Consider the following 18,251-nt stretch of genomic DNA (forward strand, 5'->3'; position numbering starts at 1 on the left):
TCTCGTAAACAACTGTTCACAGGCACGTGGAAAAGAATATTAAAAGACATGTTGCATTATTTTGTTTGTAATCATAATACAGCTGGTAGAAATGAGAGCTTTGCCAGAATGCAGCAAGGTGCTAAGAAAAAGGGACATCGGGGTAAAAAGAGCATGCATAAGGCTCTGACTTGCCTAAACTTGACCATGATTGCGACATAAAGGCAGTTTTGACCTCATAATTAATACTTCTGCATAAAAGTGCGTTTAGTACACTACATATTTGCTTGAATGGGAATAAAGAAGCGTCAACATAACCATTACGTGGCTTATTTTATCTGTTTACATCTGTTTTTTTTTTTTGCATTATAATTGCACTGAGAACAATAAAAATAGCATCACCGGATAGAGCTACTCTCTGGCATTCTGGCCATATACTTTGTTTTTCCTTTTCACAAAGTTAAGTTTTTGAAAAGTCCCGTAAGAAATTTATTGAATTTCTGTATTAAAAAGTTAGCATCATTTGTTCTAATGAAGATATAAAAAAATCTAATTAGATATTTGCAATCAGCAGAAAAAACTGAACAATACTGTTAAATATCATCCCGTTCACACTAACATTAACAAAATTGGTTTTGGGACCCAAATCTCCCCTTAACAGCAAGTGCCTGCACCTTGCAGCGTAGATAATTTGTGCCTTCTGTTAATGTAGGTTTGTATTTATTTGTGTGCTACAGAATTAACGGTTAACTCTGAATGAATGTACACTGGTAACAGAATGTACAGCAGGCAAATGCCTCTGGAAATGTTGTACTGGTCATTACATGAACGTCATTATGCAACCTAAAAGGCGGTGGTGGAAGTACCTAGCGATGGTGTTGGTTAAGGCAGGGTTAGCTGGCAGATAGTGCCAGCGATTGCTTTCTTTACCGCCTCTGAAGAAAAAGAAAAAAAGGAACTGTTAGATTGCTATATAATGAAATGTTCACAGTCCCTAAGGATCACCACTTGTCGGAAAGTTCACAGTTTCTTAGAAAAGCTGGAAAGAAGCACGAGACTTCCTCTTTCAGATACTTGGGCCTTTTGGGAAACATTACCAGTTCCGCGCACTCACAAGGAAATTGCCTTCTGTGCAAAGCCTCAAGTAGAGCATTTATTTCTTCATTGAAGTATTGGCAGGACCAGATGAACTCTCGGCCAAACTTGCTGGTATACAAAGCATGGGATAGTTGTTGAAGCACCACTGACGAATGCTAAACGATGATAGCGTGCTGAGAACACGTCCTCAATTTACGAAACGCTGCAGTACTGGCAGCTCTTTCCAGATTTTTCTATAGGACCAACTGATCCAGAGGGCCAGATCACGCAGTTCTAATGAAGCGAATCCAATACGCAGTGGCACACTTGCTTGCCTGTTGACTTACTGACCCGTCAGTGTACACTTGTTGATGATCCGCATATGCCGCATTGAAGTGCTCTAGCATGGAGGCAGGTAGAGGGCACAAGGAACTTCGAGCATAGCCGATGTATACGCTCAGAAAGGCTCGATCCTTTTCCAATTACCTGCAGCAGTGCGAGACACTAATACAACGAGATCGAAATTGGTGGCGTCAGGCTCGCTTAACCAAATGTGCCAAGACCGTATGCCTGGAACACGTGGCAAAGATTTCCACTGGTTCTTTTTGAGGCGGCAAAAGTTCTCTACTTCGTCCGCATCTGCATAGAGCAGTTTTATGTTTTTCAGCGTTGTGGTCATCTGCGCCACCATTTCAGAGGCTGACCTAATGACTGTAGTGCTGTCTGCTCCGAGATTGTAGAGCGAGGCTTGGTGCTTTACTAAGCCACCAACACCATCACAAGCGTTTTTGCCATGTCCTGAGGCCGAAAAAAGCCACTTCGTTGACGCGTGTTCCTTCTGTGACAGCTCGTAAAGCTGATACTTGTTTTTGAGATCGCTACTGGCGCCGTCAAGACACGCATGTAACATGTCGGCCCAGCTGAAGTTCTTCCTTCATGCACTCGTAGATTTTTTCCAGTGCAAAGCAAGCGTGTGCAGCATCATGACATACGTCATCACTGATGACAGCAAAACATTGAGTGGATTCTCTACTCGTGACGACACACGTAAATAGCGAGACCTGTCTTTTGTGCCAATGGTACGATTGTACCTCGTTGGGTACAACAGCTGTCCAATTCTCTGCAAAGTCAAAGTGAAAGACACGGGATCCATGCTGTTGATTCCGTTTGGCGTCGTGTATTGCTGATGCTTGAATGCCCCTTATGTAATCATGGGTGATCTATTTGACAAGCCATACTCCAAGCTACTGCAGAAAGGTAGTAGCCTGTGCTGTCTTTTTTACGAGGTCGCCATTTTCCCATACCGCATAGTTTACCTCTGTCTCTTCAGGGATTCCCAAAGTTGTAGTAGTTAAAGCATCCTCATTTGCGCAATAATCACAATCGCCCAGGAAACAATCAGTCGTGGGCGAGGTGCAAAGACACAGTTCTTTGAGGTGGGTAATTGTGTAGGTACCTTCAGTGAGCTCTTGTAGTGCGGAAACACACTGTGTGGCATTGGCACAATACATGCAAAGGCACACTTCTTGTTGTGGAGCAAGAAGAAACCATTTTGGCCGGAGAGAATAAAACTTTGAGAGCCGAATAGCTGTATCTGGATTGGCTTCCTTAAAGAGACGATATGTCTCCCGTACCAAGCAGGTCATGAACCTCTTGGCAGCATACTGTTTGTTCCCATCAATCGAAACGGATACTACATCCCTTTTGTTGGGACTCTGCCGAGAACATCCATGCTTGTCTTTGGTATAATATTCCACAGCGGTCTGGACGTCTGTTGGGTTCAACCGTGTTCTCTCAGGTGCGTCTAGTGCTGACAATATTCCGTGCTTCTCGCGCCAACGTTGTGATTTGTATATCATGTATCTTACTTCACTTGATCCTTCTGCCACCGCCTTTCGTGGATTCACTCCCTATTCTGCTACACTCTACCAACACGATCAAAAGAGATGATTTTTACAGCAGCCGCATCTGAAAGCATGAACTAAATATGGGCGCCAATGATGGCCGAGGAAAGGCATCACTCCACGAATTTATGTCGGAAATTCAGACACTTTAGAACGGCGTGGTTGAAATAATAATTCTAGTTTAACAAAACTGCCTTTGCGTCGCAATCACGGTCAAGTTTAGGCAAGTCAGAGCCTTATGCATGCTCTTTTTACCCCGATGTCCCTTTTTCTTAGCACCTTGCTGCATTCTGGCAAAGCTCATTTCTACCAGCTGTATTATGATTACAAACAAAATAATGCAACATGTTTTTTAATATTCTTTTCCACATGCCTATGAACAGTTGTTTAAGAGATTTTGAGAACTTACGATGGGGTTTTTTTATTTTGATTATTAAATAGCGTTCATTTTTGTCAAAACTTCAAATTTGAGGCGAATTCTAGAAATGGTAATTTGTGATGCAGAAAGAATATTCAGCACAATTGTTGAGTAAAGGTTTCACAGTCCATCGAATTTCAAAAGGCTACATGGTTTGGTTTAGTTGATAAAAAATCGTAAATATAGCAACTTTTGAAGATTGTAGCAAATTAAGGAATTTTTCTAAAACACTTCCGTTTTGCATGGAAGCCTCAAACAGTGCTAGCTGACCCTTCTTTACGTCTACATTTTACACACAAGAATGTATTCTTTGTAGCTGTAACATATTGTATTTCACATCGTTGTGAATTTGTGAAAATTCCTTGGGCATAAAATAGGCACCTCCACACTGAAGAATCTGGTTATTTTCTTCCTCCTAAAATATTCATTTGGAAAAGAAGCCACGTTCACTTTAGTGCTACCGAGTGATATTCGCATAAAATATAAAATATTCAATGAAATCTAAAATATGAATTTTTTTACCTGTGTTGATCTCTCGTGCAATCCCCCATAGTGTGTTTCTCCCATTCCATGGCCACTTAAAGTGCTACCCTTGAGGTATAAACCAGTAGTATCTTCACCCAGCTTAGTAATCTTCTTGCAAAGTGACAAAGCCATACAAAGCCAGAAGCACAAAGTTTAGGCAAATGCATGTGTGCCATATCATTCCCATGCTTTTAGGTGGGGCTCTGTCCTTTTTCGCCAATTCACTGTTTGCTTTGTTAGCCTTCAGGACTGTGCTCAACAAATTAACACATACAGTAACTTCAAAGGGTTGTTCAGCAATTCATTAGTTGCTTGTCACTGCTGGTGCAACTAGCATGTCATGTTACTGGCATGTCATGTTAATGGCATGACATGGCATGACATGTCATGTGTCATGTCAACTAGCATGTCATGTTATGACAAAAATTACCTGCCAAAAAAAAAAAACAGAACCATTTTCTGCACTAAAAATAGTTGATTATATTAAATAAGACGTGTATTCAGGAAAATAAACTATTTAAATGTTAGCTTCCGATTTAAAGAAACATTTTTTGTGTGTGTTGCTACCACCTTAAGCCACCTTCTTAGAAATTCCATTTCTAAAGAATGCACAAAGCTTTCTTGTTCTACTTACTTCCATTGAAAACAACAGTTTAGAATTATAATTTTGGTGAATTCTAAGGAGTGATCAATGCTGCACTCACCCACAGTGTTCTTGCTGAGCGTTGAGCTCAAAGTGAAGACGGGCGAGCCGCTCCTGCTGCTCTCGCACGTGCTCCATTTTCTCAAAAGTGCAGTCCTTACCTGCAGCCAGGCAAATGTGCTCTCAGCCAACACTTGCTAAAGACAAATTCATGCTCACAAGTTTTCTATAACAAAGCAGCCAACATTGCAGTAAAGAAAAGTCAGTGTTACTACTCATCACATGGAACCAGTAAGGTAGAAACACTGCAGACAAAAACTGGATGGCTCAAGAGCAAAGGCAGATGGTAAGAATCATCTAGTGTGGATACAGTTCTTGAACCATGGTACTGACTTTGTGACTGCACTGGTCGGCAATGCTACTATATTAAAGACGTTCGGACGCACAATAGCTGTCAACTTTGTGGGGCCTCAATTCCCCATACAGGTACATCTTTAATGTGAAGAGCTTGAAATGCTCTTCACACAGCTTTGCAGGATGGAGTGTGTTAAGTACAACACCCTCACGGCATCCCGAAAACGGCGATTTGGTGGTCATCACAAAACACACCAATGCGTGCATCATTCAGCGGGGTGCAGCTGCTGTAAGGGTGTCCGTGAAAGAAAGAAAATCAATAACAGAACGATGTCTCACCTGTTCAGGAAGTAGATCTATATCAGGAGAAAATAAAACAATGTTAACCAAAAATGTGTCAGAGCTGGGCTTGCAGCACATACCCCTGCCCATTCCTTCCTCCTCCACTATAAACTTATTTGCACATTTGACAGTGCGGCCTGTGACCACTGCAAACCCACACGTTGGTGGTTTGTGATGTGTGCCACGTGCAATTTCCATGATATGACAAAAGCCACACACCTGAAGGCATGTTATGAACTGGCCAAGTATTTATTGTGCACTGTAAGAACAGAGGCCTCATGGCATTATTAGTGTTGACAATTATTGAACAAAAAATAAAGCAGGCAAAAATTTTGTCGGTGCCAAATGTGTGCTCCACTTTCGAAGCAGAAAGTTGAAGCCCCCACCTTATTGTTGTAACCACTTGCAGTGCTCATACATTACCCCCTCCCTTTATTTTTTGCTTGACTGTGTTCGATCACAATTACACAAAGCTTCCACTTATAAACACCAGCATATCACCTAGTTATAGTGCGTATTTGGACCACTCTGTGCACAGTGCACAGACATGATTAAATGTCATTTCTATTGTGCATGCTTGGAGCACCTGCCAATCACCCCAATTACATTGCCTAATTGCTCAGGAAGGCATTGTTCTTCAACTAGAGGCTGAATCGCCTTCAAACTTTTTCCAAGAGAATGTCTTCTTTGGCAAGATACCCACACTTTAACAGGTGTGATGAAAAACTAGATGTGATGCCCAACGTAACATATTCGCTATGCCATATTCGTTATGTACTTGTTATGCTGGACGTATAACTGGCACATGCAACCCAGAAGCTTTTGTCTTTTTACTGTAAGCAGTAATGACTGCTCTATGTAAAATTGTAACTCCCCCCTCACACAAGCTCCTATGTCGAGACCCACGTCAAGTACCTGTATAAATGAAGTAAATAAAACTGCACAGCGGTTGAAAAAGCAGCGTCTCACCAAAGGCCTGCAGCTTTCCCGAGTGGAAGTCGTGCAGCAGCTGCAGCAGGCCCTGCTCCATCTGTCTCACGTCCGTGACGTCTGTGAGAAACGAGTGCTGCTCGCAGGCTGCATTGCCTGCACGGCTGCCATCGCTCTCGGCTGGGCCGCCGCCACCCCCTACTGACACGGGCAGGGAAGTGCACGGCAGTGGCAACACAGGAAATGAGGGAACATGCTCCAAAGCAAAATAGGGCAGCAAAGGGTGCAGCTCAAGCTGGGTGGCAAGACACTCAATGGACACAATGGGATGCTAAGCTCTACTATAGCAAATTATGCTGAGAGAAAGCTACTCTTACCACAGGAGGCCGGGCAAGCGAAAATGTTGGAAGGCGATACAATGTGTCATTTCAAAGTTGATCAATGTCTTCCTGGGGGTGAGAATGGAGTGTACGGACTGTATCATTTATTGTGAGCAACACTTGATCGACTTCCACTAGAGGTTGAATTTCCTTCCAAATTTTCCCATAGCAAGCATAACTGACACCTGGCACCCTCTGTACATTTGTTCTTCTGCTCTTTTCTGTCGGCAGTTGGCTCAGGTGCAGCATGGCAGTGCCAAGGTGAGTAGCTAGCGAGTGCCAGTCTCATTCCATGCCGCTGCCCCATTGTATTGACATTTCCACAGCAAGAGTGTGATGTAGAGCTCCTGCACCTGCTGAAGGCGCTGCGCACAGCACTATGTCGTGTGAGGGGAGCTGGAAGCGCATTGCACTTTAAACTGCACTACCTTCGTCATCGGCCAACACCTTTAGACTGGACCACCTCCGAGATCGGCCCACAAAAGTGTTAGAAACGGAAAAGCACTTAACTCGCTGCCAAGGAACACATTAGTCTTCCAAAAGCTGCCAACGTTTAAGAGGACTGCCAACTTGAAGTTCCCACACCAGCTCACCACGACATCTGCTCGGACATGTTAATTGCTTATCGGTAAGCATGGAATGCACTGTATTCTGAAGGAACCTGAACTTACAATCCGAGTGTTTTACGGTGGCGAAATCACGAACGATACGATTATGAGGAATACCGTAGTTAGAGACTCCGGATTAATTTTGACCACCTGAGGTTCTTCAACGTGCCCCAAATGCACGGTACACAGGCGTTTTGCCCCCATTGAAATGCGACTGCCATGGCTGGGACTTGGTCGTGCACTCTCGGGCTTAGCAGCACGACCCCGTAGCCACTACACGACCGCGGCGAGTCAAAAGTCTGAACTTAGCGAAGAACTGATGCTGTGCCTCAACAGCCAGAACAGGAGGAAACACACTAATGTTGCAATGACATACCGATGCTGGGGTTTCAGTACAAAATCCAAGAAACAGTAGTTGGGCCTTCATTTTCCTGTTCAACCTCTTTAGATGAAATTTAAAAGATGAGTTTTCGAAAAATACCTTATCAATCTAAACTGACTTAGCATTTCTCTTTAAAGGGCCCCTCACCAGGTCTGACCATTTTGAGCTGACAAGTGCAGAGCATACATTGCGCAGTAACAATCGTGTCTGCAAAGTATTAGATCGCTAGGCGCCATGGAAAGATCTGAAATTTCAAACCGAATGCCGTTTGCCCTTCTCCTCGCGGCCGCCGTGCTCCAAGCCAGAGGATGACGTACTCGTGTACCTGTGCCTACGTACTGGTGTCCGCAGTGTGACATCGCTCATAGTGACACGTGACCTCGGGAATTATTCAAGACAACATCTGTTATCTGTGCGATCTGTTGCTTGAATTGACAAATTGAAGGTTACAGAAATAATAAAACACACAAACGGAATGTCTGCATGTTTTTTGTTTTACTTCGCACCTAAACAAGAGAGATGTACTTCCGCTTCGTCTGCTTGTTCCCACAATCGTGCGGTCACGTGTGCAAGTACCGAAACTATGCCATTTTCTACCGTGTTCCAGCGCGTGATAATGCTCTGCGATTCGCTTGTTCTGCCTCAGTATTGGTGTTGCACTGAATTATACTGCTAGTCATGTGTCTTTGTGCACAGCGCGCAAAATCGTGCACTGCTTGAAACGATAACAGCTCGCGTGCAACAAAGAAAAAAAGGCGAGGAGAAAAAAAAAGTGAAGGCGGGGCCTGTGACGTAGGTGTCACGCAATCCTCGAGATCTGGCATGGGAGAATGCAGGAAAGGAATTTTGCTAGCGGAGGCTAGACGGGGCGAGTGGAGAGAGAGAGTCTCGTTATGCGGTGGAGCTTGCCTCCTGAAATCATGGGTTCGCAGCACTGAAATAGTTCTATCTCGGCTATTAATGTGCAGATTTGAAAAAATTTTGCAGCAGAACACTCCCTAGAGGACACGTAACAACTTCCAGCGTATAACCAAAATTTGCTATGGGGACTGGTGAGGGGCCCTTTAAGGAAACAATAAAGAATGGTGATCACTCCAGCGCATTTTTCCACTTCACAACTCAAGTCATTTGGTGGAAAGAAGTTAATAACAAAATAAAAAAATTTAATTTGGGTGTTTTATGTGCCACAACCATGATGAGGCATGCAGTCTGATCACCTAGGGTGTGCACCCAATTGCAAGCATTTTTGCCCCAATCGAAAGTACAGCTACCATGGCCGGCATTGAACCCTTGACCTTGTACTTGGCAGGTCAATGAAAGGAAACTACTTTCTCAGCATGAGAATGTCAGTTTGATGTCACATGTTTCAAAGCATATTTGCCTTCCCCCCTCCCACTGTGGTTCACAAGAAAACTTCCAGGTTGGGGCAGAGTCTTTGGTTCCTTTGAAATGCAATGTAGTTAACTAGACTGAAGCAGGCAGAGTCTTTTCTCCATTCTTAAAATGTTGCCCCCGTTGCCTGAGGTTGTTACTACAGGGGGTTCTTCACAAAGCGTAGATCGGTTCGCACTGCACATTCAACAATCAGTTCCACTTGGCAAAAGTCCTTTCAAAAAAAGAATTTGCAAACATGCTTGTTCTGGGTTGGTAATCCCCAATTTTAATCGTTGGGGTTGGTAATCCCCAACATAGTATAAGTTCATGCAAATAATTTGTAAGCTTAAAATATTTATCACTGACAATGACAGTTTTTTTACCCCATATTAAATGGAAAAGCTTTAATCTCGGTGCTCCACCATGGGATGACACCTGTTTTCAAAGTAACTCAGTTTTTATCACAGTACAATTCTACTGTTTTGAATCCTTTCAATTTTGTCAACTAGACGTCTTTGTGGTTGATCCCAAAGAGAGACCGTATTCCAAAATCGGTCCAAGTATGCACAGTACGCAAAAAGTTGACATTTGCACGTGCAAAGTCTCCACTCACATTGGCCAACCTACAACTGCACAAGTGAATACCTCTTAATATACATCTTTAGTAACCCTTCAAAAATCAAGTCCTGCAGCTCTTGCTAAAAGTCTTTCAATACGCAACAGTGATCACAGTGCACTGACAAAGGTGCAATGCGCAAGCATATGTTGTAGGACAGGGATAGTTTGAGAGCAACTGAACAGGAAATTAAATGACATGCTTTCAATCAGCACAAAGTAGCACGATACAGTGGCACAGTGCACAGGCAACTGTCGGGAATGGCTCATGGCAATGCAGCTACCAAAAACAAGTTGCCAAAAAAAAACAGGCAGGGCTGCTGTTGAGGTGGGCACCATTATGCACTTCATTGAACAATGGGTCAAGATGTTGCCAAAATATTAACATGCACCTGTGGCGCACGCACATTTGGCAAGAGCGTTTGTGCTGTCCTTGTCTTCATTTTCTACTCATTGATATTTTCAGTGCAAGACATGGTGAACAGATATGTAAAGCTTTCACAGGCTGTATTCTAAACGAAAGTGACAACCTTGTGGAAAAGTACATGCTCTAGGTTCCGCTTTCTGCAACCAGAAGGTATCTGTTAGCTAAGAGCACACCCTTCACAGGGCACACAGAAGGCTTGTACCTCTGACGCGTGGGCACTACAAAGTACTTTGGCTAGGGGACAAATACAGAAGACATTCACAGGGGGGTGACACACGACAAAGGAGCATCTCCTTTTTGGCACGGGTCCCTCGTAGAAATGGAAATATCTGAACTTTTTTATGGGCCTAGAGCAGTAACTTCGTATGCAGCTCTTGAACAACAGAAAACTTGACAAACTACAACATAGCTGTATTAAAATTTTAGTGCTTGCAAAAATGATTTATACTTAGCAGTGGCGAAATTTCTGTGGCAGTGAACTTTTACTGCTGCGATACCCTTAAAGGGTCACAGCGGTTGCCATAATTATGAAATTACGATAGCCAACGCTGCACCACATTGGACTTTAGCTGCTCCGTCACTCTAGGGCTTCGTCCACATCTTGCTTACACTAGGTAGTGTTATTCGCTTCATTTTAGCTTTGTCAGTGTTTGGAAGCACCTCATGTCTTTATAAAACCTCGATGTTTATTGTCCATTCTGACTGACATATCCTACAGCTTGCACACAGCTGCACAAAAGGAAAGCCCATTCACGCAATGCTCACTCTGGTTTCAGAAAGCAGAACTAGCTGGGCAAAACGAAGCCATCGCTGTGCTGCCATGTTGATGGGGCCACGTCAAACTAGGGTCTCGAAGCAGGTCGGTTTGGCCCAGGAGCACTAGGCACAAGCTGGGTGGTACAATACCAGCCCTCTGAACGAAGCCAGCCAAAGAGGATGAATTGCTAGAGAAATTTCCAACGATACTACTGGCAGAACGGTCACTCCTGTAAGATTATTTCGTTTTACTTTGCATTAACTAAATACTCTATAAGGTCAGGTTAAAGAAACAGTGCCATGTGTTTTAGGCTCCCTGAAAAGGAGAGCGGCGAAACTGACAAGCGGGTTCCCTCAGGCGCTCAACGAGGCCGTCGAATGCACCTTTGCCGTTCCTGGGCGCGCGCCGTGGCGTGGGCTTGAACTCCATCTTGGGCCTCGGGGACTTGTCCTCCGCCGCCTCGGACTGGACCCGAGCGAGCGGCGACTTGGAGAGATGCCGCGACAGCTCGAACGCGCTCTCGCCCCGGGGAAACGGGTCGCCGCTCGAGCTCGGAGGCGCCAGCAGGACACTGTTCGCATGCGCCGAGGTCGGCACCGCGGCCACCTCCGAGTCTTCCGACTCGTGACCAACGGAGGCAACGGCTTCGTCGCCGCTCGCCGCCGCTGCGCTCTCGGCTGCCGCGTTGCCGTCCATGGCCAGTCGGAGGTAGCCCGCCTTACTGGTGCTTTCTTTCAGGCGCAACATTAATGACGGGCTCTCTCTCCCCCCCACCCAACAGACAGGATTGTCGTTACACACGCGTGGTGGGAAACGCGCGCGTCGCAGGTGGAGAGGGAGGCCGAGCGCTTACCGTTACGGGGTAGAAAAAAACTAAACAAATAAAAAAGCTGCTCGACGGGACTGACAGCACGGACACGTCAGCTGAAATGCAAGCGAGAGATACCGTGTTCTGTGGATACACAGCTTCAGACTGGCCAACGTCAAAATATCATCCTTTGACGTGTCAAACCCATGTGAAAACCACGAGCAGTTGGTGTGGACGGTCTCCTATTGATGCCACTAGGGCAGCTACAGATAACCTTTCGCTAAAAACGTGGTTAGGATTACTTGTAACGTGATTAAAACCGACATTGACAATAAAAGCAATTACATAAAGTAAGTTTTAATAATATTTGCCTAGATTTATTTGCGCCAGAATAAAAAGTCTCCTGGGTTTTAAACCAGAAACTTCCACACCCCCAGGGGGCCCCGGCAGTACGCGCAATATGGTACGCGACTCCGCAATGATTCGGCGGGGGCTTAGGCAGGGGGTTTATGCTGTGTACTAGAATACTTTAGCTGTACCAACGTTGGCTGTACCTACAAGGTTAAGAGGCCAAAATAAAAATACAGCAAAGCGGACTGGGCTTCAACCTATCATTTTTCAAACAAGGGAAATTTATTGAACAGTCGTTACCAGCATAGAGGTAACTCTATGGTTACCAGGACTGATGTATGCGGATATTGTATTAATGGCTGACAATACAGAACATCTGCAGGGATTGATGAACGTATCTGGTACAGAAGGAGACAGATTAGGCTTGAAGTTTAGCAAAGAAAAGTCAGCAGTCATGATTTTTAATGAGAACATTTGCGGCAGGCATAAGATACGGGATGCCACGCTGGAGATAGTCCATAAGTACAAGTATTTGACATAAAAATTGTAACAGTGCAAACACATGCAACAACAAAGTAACAAGGACGAGACACAAGCGCTGTGTCTCGCCCTTGTTACTTTATGGTTGCATGTGTTTGCGCTGTTACAATTTTTATGTCAAGTATATATGCACCAACTCGCCCAGAAAGAAGTTTTAATGAAGTACAAGTATCTTGGGGTATGGATAAATAATGGCACTGAGTATCTGACAGAGTACGAAAAATATGTAACGACTAAAGGTAATAGAAATGCAGTGATTATATGAAGAGTAGAAGAGTAGGGCACTGTGGAACTACAATAGGTACGAGGCAGTGCGAGGGATGTGGAAGGGGGTAATGGTTCCGGGCCTGATCCGGGCACAGTTGGAAACTATCGCTCTGGGAGCACATGGCAAGACACTATCTTGGGGTGCAGGGGGATCTGGGATGATTCCGAGGGCAGAGAGGTGAGTAGCAAGGTAGCATTTGAGGAGCGATTGAGAAAAATGGGGGAAATGCGGTGGGCTATGAAGGTTTTCAGGTACTATACACGAGGTATGTTGACACAAGGTGGAGGAAGCGAACTAGAAAATTGTCAAGCAAATACTTGGACAGCAGTGGGGGGACAGGTAAGGAATGATCCGCCAAGAAAAAGGTTATGGAGACAGAGAGGGGTATGTGGAAAACAGAGATGTAAACCAAATCAGCATTGGAGACATACAGGACGTTTAAGCAAGAAATAGCCAAAGAAAATATTTACGATAACTCTAAGGGAAGCTCATTGTTGTTTGAGGCCAAGACAGGTGTACCTCGGGTGTACTGCGGACTAAAACTTACCGAGCCAGATACCAATAGACTTGTTGTGCGAGGAGTGTGGAGAGGAGGAGGAAACGGCTGAACTCCTGATGCTTGTTAACAACTTCACCCTGCAGTTGACTGTAACGGGGAACTATTCAAAGCTTTGGGTTTTAAAGACAGTGAAAGTAAAATAGACTTTGAACAGGTAGAAATAACTAAACGGAGGCTATCTGATTGGTGGATAATATTAACGCAAAAGTAAAGGAGTAAATACATAGGTATGCATGCATATAGTACCATTCAAGGCTAGGTGGCGCGCGCCGCCGCTGCCCGATAGTGTCCCTGTATATGCCCTCGCAGGGAGCTGCGGGAGCATACACAGGAGCACTACTGCCCGATGGTCCCTGAAGCCCTAGGATTCAGAGATAATAGCAGTCATGTAAATAAATACGCGGTGGAAATTAGCAAAAGGCGATTGAAGGATTGGTGGCTCAAAAGCAGAGAGGTGGCATAAGGTTAAAAGGATATGAAGACGTATTTAAAGAAAACTGACGATTTTAATAACGCACAACACAGGTAAATAAAAATAAAAGGCAAAAGAAAAAAAACTGAGCATTGTGGCAACTGCCATCACCCCGTTTCAAAGGGGACGCTCCTACCTTCCATCCATCCATCCCGCCGCGGGCCATAGAATTAGCACTCGAATACGGTTGAGTGGAGCGAGCGGCAGGGGCGGCGCATGCTTTGCAGTGAGGCGCTGCGATCGAAGTGGGTAGAGCCGCATCACGGTTGCGCCGTTGGTAACTGCTGGCGAGTCTGCTCGGCGGGGTCGTTCGTACGGCTTCGCGCGCTACTGTTTGCGATCAGACCGCTCAAATGGTGTTTATAGTTGGATATGACATATATTTATGCTTTAGGAAAAGATGCCTTTCTTTATTTAATTTTTGTGATTTTTAATACCGCTCGGTGAATGCGCGTGCATTGCGGCCCCAGTGTCGGCTTTCATTCTGCGATGTTATTATACGGTTCCCTTTGGGGAACAAATATTTTTCTTGTTCTTCAAGCAGTATATATCTCTCTTGTGTATTTTTGCGCATATAGTTCTTCATCAGTAGGTCTTAATTTTCGAAACGCAGAGGGAAAAGACATATGCAAACGCCCTGCTTGCCGCTTCAAACAGATATAAAACCCATCCATCTAAACAAATAAGCCCCATCCGGCGCCCTGCACTCAGATTTACGGGAAGTATTCGGCACGCTTCGGCGCATGCCGAAGCTTTCCGACGCGTGCCAGTGGTTGGGGCATTATAGAAAAATAAAAGCAACTACAGTGCAACATTCCATTCATGTTTCCGTTTTCCTGGCGTAACAGAACGCGGAGGCACGCGTTATTTTATTGCGGTCGGCACTCGGGCGCCGAAAACAGTTTTAGGTAGCTATGCTATTCTTTGGCCCGTAAGCCGCGTGATATTTTTTGTCCAGTCGATGCTTAACGACAATCAACGACAAAACTCAGTGCCCTTCCACTCTGTGAAGAAGGATGACCTGCGATGCTGTGTATGTGGGCCCCTTGACGAACTGCACCTACGCTTCAGGTCGGCCCGGTATTGTGCTGTCTTCGGGATCGGCCCACGAATGGGGAGTGCTTAACGCCTGCGTCACCACCGCCGCGGGTCGGCCTGGCATTGCAGTATCTTCGGGATTTTTTCAACAAGCGGACGTGATAGCGGGGAAAGTAGCTCTTAAAAAAGTGGACATGGTGTTGCGTTGCTCGAGCTCATGGGTCCAAATCAGGTCGCAGAATTCGATGGGAACGAAATGAAAAAAACGCTCGTGTAATTCCGTAGGGTGCCTCATAAGCATATCCCCAGACGTAAAACGCTATACTTTGTTTAATTTAAAAAGAACAACATAAAAAGAAGCTAGCTGCGTCGTTCGGCCTTTTTCTAGGGGTGTAAACGATAGAAATTATTCTCGAGTCTGATTTATGAGAAATCCATGTCCTGAGAAAAACATATTTCACACCTAAATGTAATGCCGTTGCCGACTGTGCGTCCGCTCAATAAGCAGCTTCTGCAATATAAGCGGCTGCTTTCAATTATCCGGCGCACTATCATAAGGACAATAATGAGGCATTCAAAGGAACGGCATGCCTCACATCAGGCACGTACGCAGGATTTTTTTTCGGGGGGGAGGGGGGGGCAACCCAAGGTGAATACCTTGGGTTGCCCAACACATGTGACCCAGCCCAACACCCAACAAATGTGAATAACGTCCACCACTCGACATAAAAATGCGTAAACCTACAAAAGAGAAATGATAAGGGGCCGTATAACGTAAAACTATTCCAAAATATCTTTATTCCAATCTCCTGACGTCAAATTTGCGCAACCGCCGACGCAAGCATCGGGGGGTCACCCGCAGGGTTGTCTGAATAAACCAATCAAATGTTCCCCTCGTTCATAGGAGGTCAATTTTGTTTGCTTGGAAAACGAATAACATATATTGCCTGCGCTGTGCGGCTTGTCTTATCTAATTGGCTCACAAGAGGTGAGGAGCAAGCTCAAGCGGAGAGGGATTCGATAAGGCCGAGCCACTGCACTGAATATCGATAACCGGATGAAGAGAGTGGTGCCGGCGTCTGCGATTGGTCCGCTTTCTCTTACTTCGCTTGCGGTGGCTCGTCGACAATTAATCGCGGCGGCATGCAACGGAAGCTTAAAGGGAAGCTGAACTGTTCTCCAGAAAAAAATGAGTGAAGAGCTGTACGTTATGGTTTTCAACCCTCCGAATCCGAATATCGCATCGAAAGTGAGCGAAAGAAAGCGCAAATATGTTTTATTTCGACAAAAAGTGCAGCAGCAGACTCGGGCAGCTCGCGCGCCTCGTTTCCGCCTGCGATTGGTCGCGCGCCTCGTGACGTCAACATTGGTGTTCGTCTGGACCGGCCGCTGCCGCCACACATGAAGCACGGTGCAAGGTGGTTTGGCGCTGTGGTTTGGTGAGACGGTAATTGGAAATTTCGAGAGCTTGCGTTTCTCTGAGGAGTTCGGCGTTGCTCCCTACATGTATACGTAGCCGGCCTCTCCAAGAAGCAAGAGATGCTGGTAGCAAGCAGTACTTTCGACGCGAACGAAAGCGAAGTGTTAGCATCTCCTCTTGTTAGAAATGTTCTTTGGTGAGTATGTTTTTTTGCAAAGCTGTATTCAGTGATCCCGTGAGTTCGTTTCCGGGCAAACAACTGCACTGTTATGTTCCTGCATGCCTCCTCGTGGAACGTAAGGAGGGTTGCGATCGTCAGCATTTGTGCGCAGCCCCAAAGCTGTCGGCAATCTACACAGACGGTTTACATGCGGGAAATGTTTTCCGGCTCTTGTAGCACGTGTAGTGGCCTTCATCAGCGCGCCATCCGCACGCTAATCGTAACCGGAGCCTTGGCCCAACCACACGCGGTGAATCGTGCGCGCCTGGCTGCGCGTCACGCGTCTGCGAGGCCGTATTCCGTCGGCTACGTGAGACAGCCGCTTTCTCTGTGCGCGAGGGGGAGCGCAGCGTCCTGGCGTGCGCCGGCTTTCAAACACATGAAAACTTTACACTTGCACTGCATTATGGTAGCTGCATGTTGGCTGTTCCACAACACACGTGCGAATAGAAAATTAACGGCGGTTTGCGACCAAACCTGCGTCAAGGGTGGGAGATGAACATGTACTTTCCGTTCAGCGTGCTAACACGAAGGAGCTAGCAATAAACCAATATCCAGGTTTGGACGAGTTCGTGTATTCATAAGGTCTTCCAAGACCAGTTACCATCCATCCGCGCGCACCCGTCCCGCCTTTGTGCGTTCGTTGCCCCGACCTTCTCGCGCTGCGTTTAGAAAGCCTGCTAGCAGAAAGTCGTACTCTCACTCATTCACGCCTTATTGATAAACTCTGGTAGTAATCGTCGTCACGGAATTGGTTAGAGCACAGCACTGTTGTTCTTGAGCGCTTGAAATTCTTTCGATTCACAGCAGCCTCCCACTTAGCTGCAAGCTTCTTGTCTTGCGGGGAGTAATGGAACGTCGTTGCGACCGCTGATGTTCGTGCAACCGTAGGCTGCACAGAACGCCGGCAAGATCGGCCCACCTCTTCAATTGATGCTGCGCACGTCAACTACCACTCTACATAAACACAAACAAAGGAATACAGGCTCGAGCGAGGCAGATTATGACGGCACGCACGCAGAAACAAGCGTGGTCAGGTACGGTCGCGGAGACTGCGAAGGAGCGGAACACCAGTGCTGACGTCACTACGGCGCGGTTTCCGGTCTCCGCTCGCATCGTCAGCAGCAGCGCGCGGCGCTCGACGGGGGGTGGAGCGACAGCGCAATTTTAACCGGCGATTACGTCGTTCCTAAGTGAAAAATTCCGCCCAAAATTTTACCTGCATAGTTTATAAGGTTCCCGCATCCGTATATGAGCATCTTGTTGAATTCGACAGACTCTTCAGCTTCCCTTTAAGAATGACGCTAAAACGGATCTTCAGCAAAAAAGAGTTGGCAGAACGAGGTCGTAAACCTGCCGAAAGTTCTCGAAAACGTTACACGGCCACACAAAAAGTTTTATTACACGCAAATAAACCCATGCTTTCCGGCACGAGTGAGCTATAGCCAGTGCCAGAGCGATAGGCGGCAGCCATCTTTTATTCCTTTCGGAACGGGGCAGCCTATTCAGAAGAAAATGCAGTTTTGTTCGGCGTATTAATGCATCTTTCACGCGTACACGTCACTTTGACGCGGTAAGTTCTTGCTGTTTTGTGACGTCGCGTGAGAGACAGGTGAAGTGGGTGCAGCCCGAAAACTTTTGACCAATAGCCGAGTGCTAATGGCGAAAAGGCGTCGAATCAGAAATAACTATTTTTGTTTTGTTCGGTCAAATTATGCATAATGAGTGTGTACACGTCATATCAGATGGGGAGCTATCGCGGTTTTCGTGACGTCGTGCGACAGACAGGTGGAGTGGGGGTGGTCCAAAAAAGTTTTTGACCAGTCACGGTGGGCTGATTGCAGAATAGCAAAGTTTGGA

The 18,251-nt window shown here is 45.8% G+C and overlaps 1 protein-coding gene across 4 annotated transcripts in view; it reads right to left on the reverse strand.

The window, feature by feature from the left end:
* The window catches only part of LOC126523421 (coiled-coil domain-containing protein 28B), a 38,227-nt gene extending 26,446 nt beyond the window's left edge, over positions 1-11,781 (reverse strand). The window contains exons 1-3 of one of the 4 annotated variants that reach the window (XM_050172041.3): positions 11,099-11,771; positions 6,212-6,373; positions 4,608-4,707 (exon numbers count right to left, since the gene is read on the reverse strand). In XM_050172041.3, coding sequence (XP_050027998.1) covers positions 4,608-4,707; positions 6,212-6,373; positions 11,099-11,462 — 626 coding nt within the window. In that variant the 5' untranslated portion in view covers positions 11,463-11,771. Of the gene's footprint in view, positions 1-4,607; positions 4,708-6,211; positions 6,374-11,098 lie in introns of all 4 variants that reach the window. The other 3 variants (XM_055066793.2, XM_055066795.2, XM_055066794.2) reach the window with 3 other exon arrangements.
* Between the last annotated feature and the right edge of the window lie 6,470 nt (positions 11,782-18,251).

Source organism: Dermacentor andersoni, chromosome 6, assembly GCF_023375885.2.
Source record: "Dermacentor andersoni chromosome 6, qqDerAnde1_hic_scaffold, whole genome shotgun sequence".
NCBI lineage: Eukaryota > Metazoa > Arthropoda > Arachnida > Ixodida > Ixodidae > Dermacentor > Dermacentor andersoni.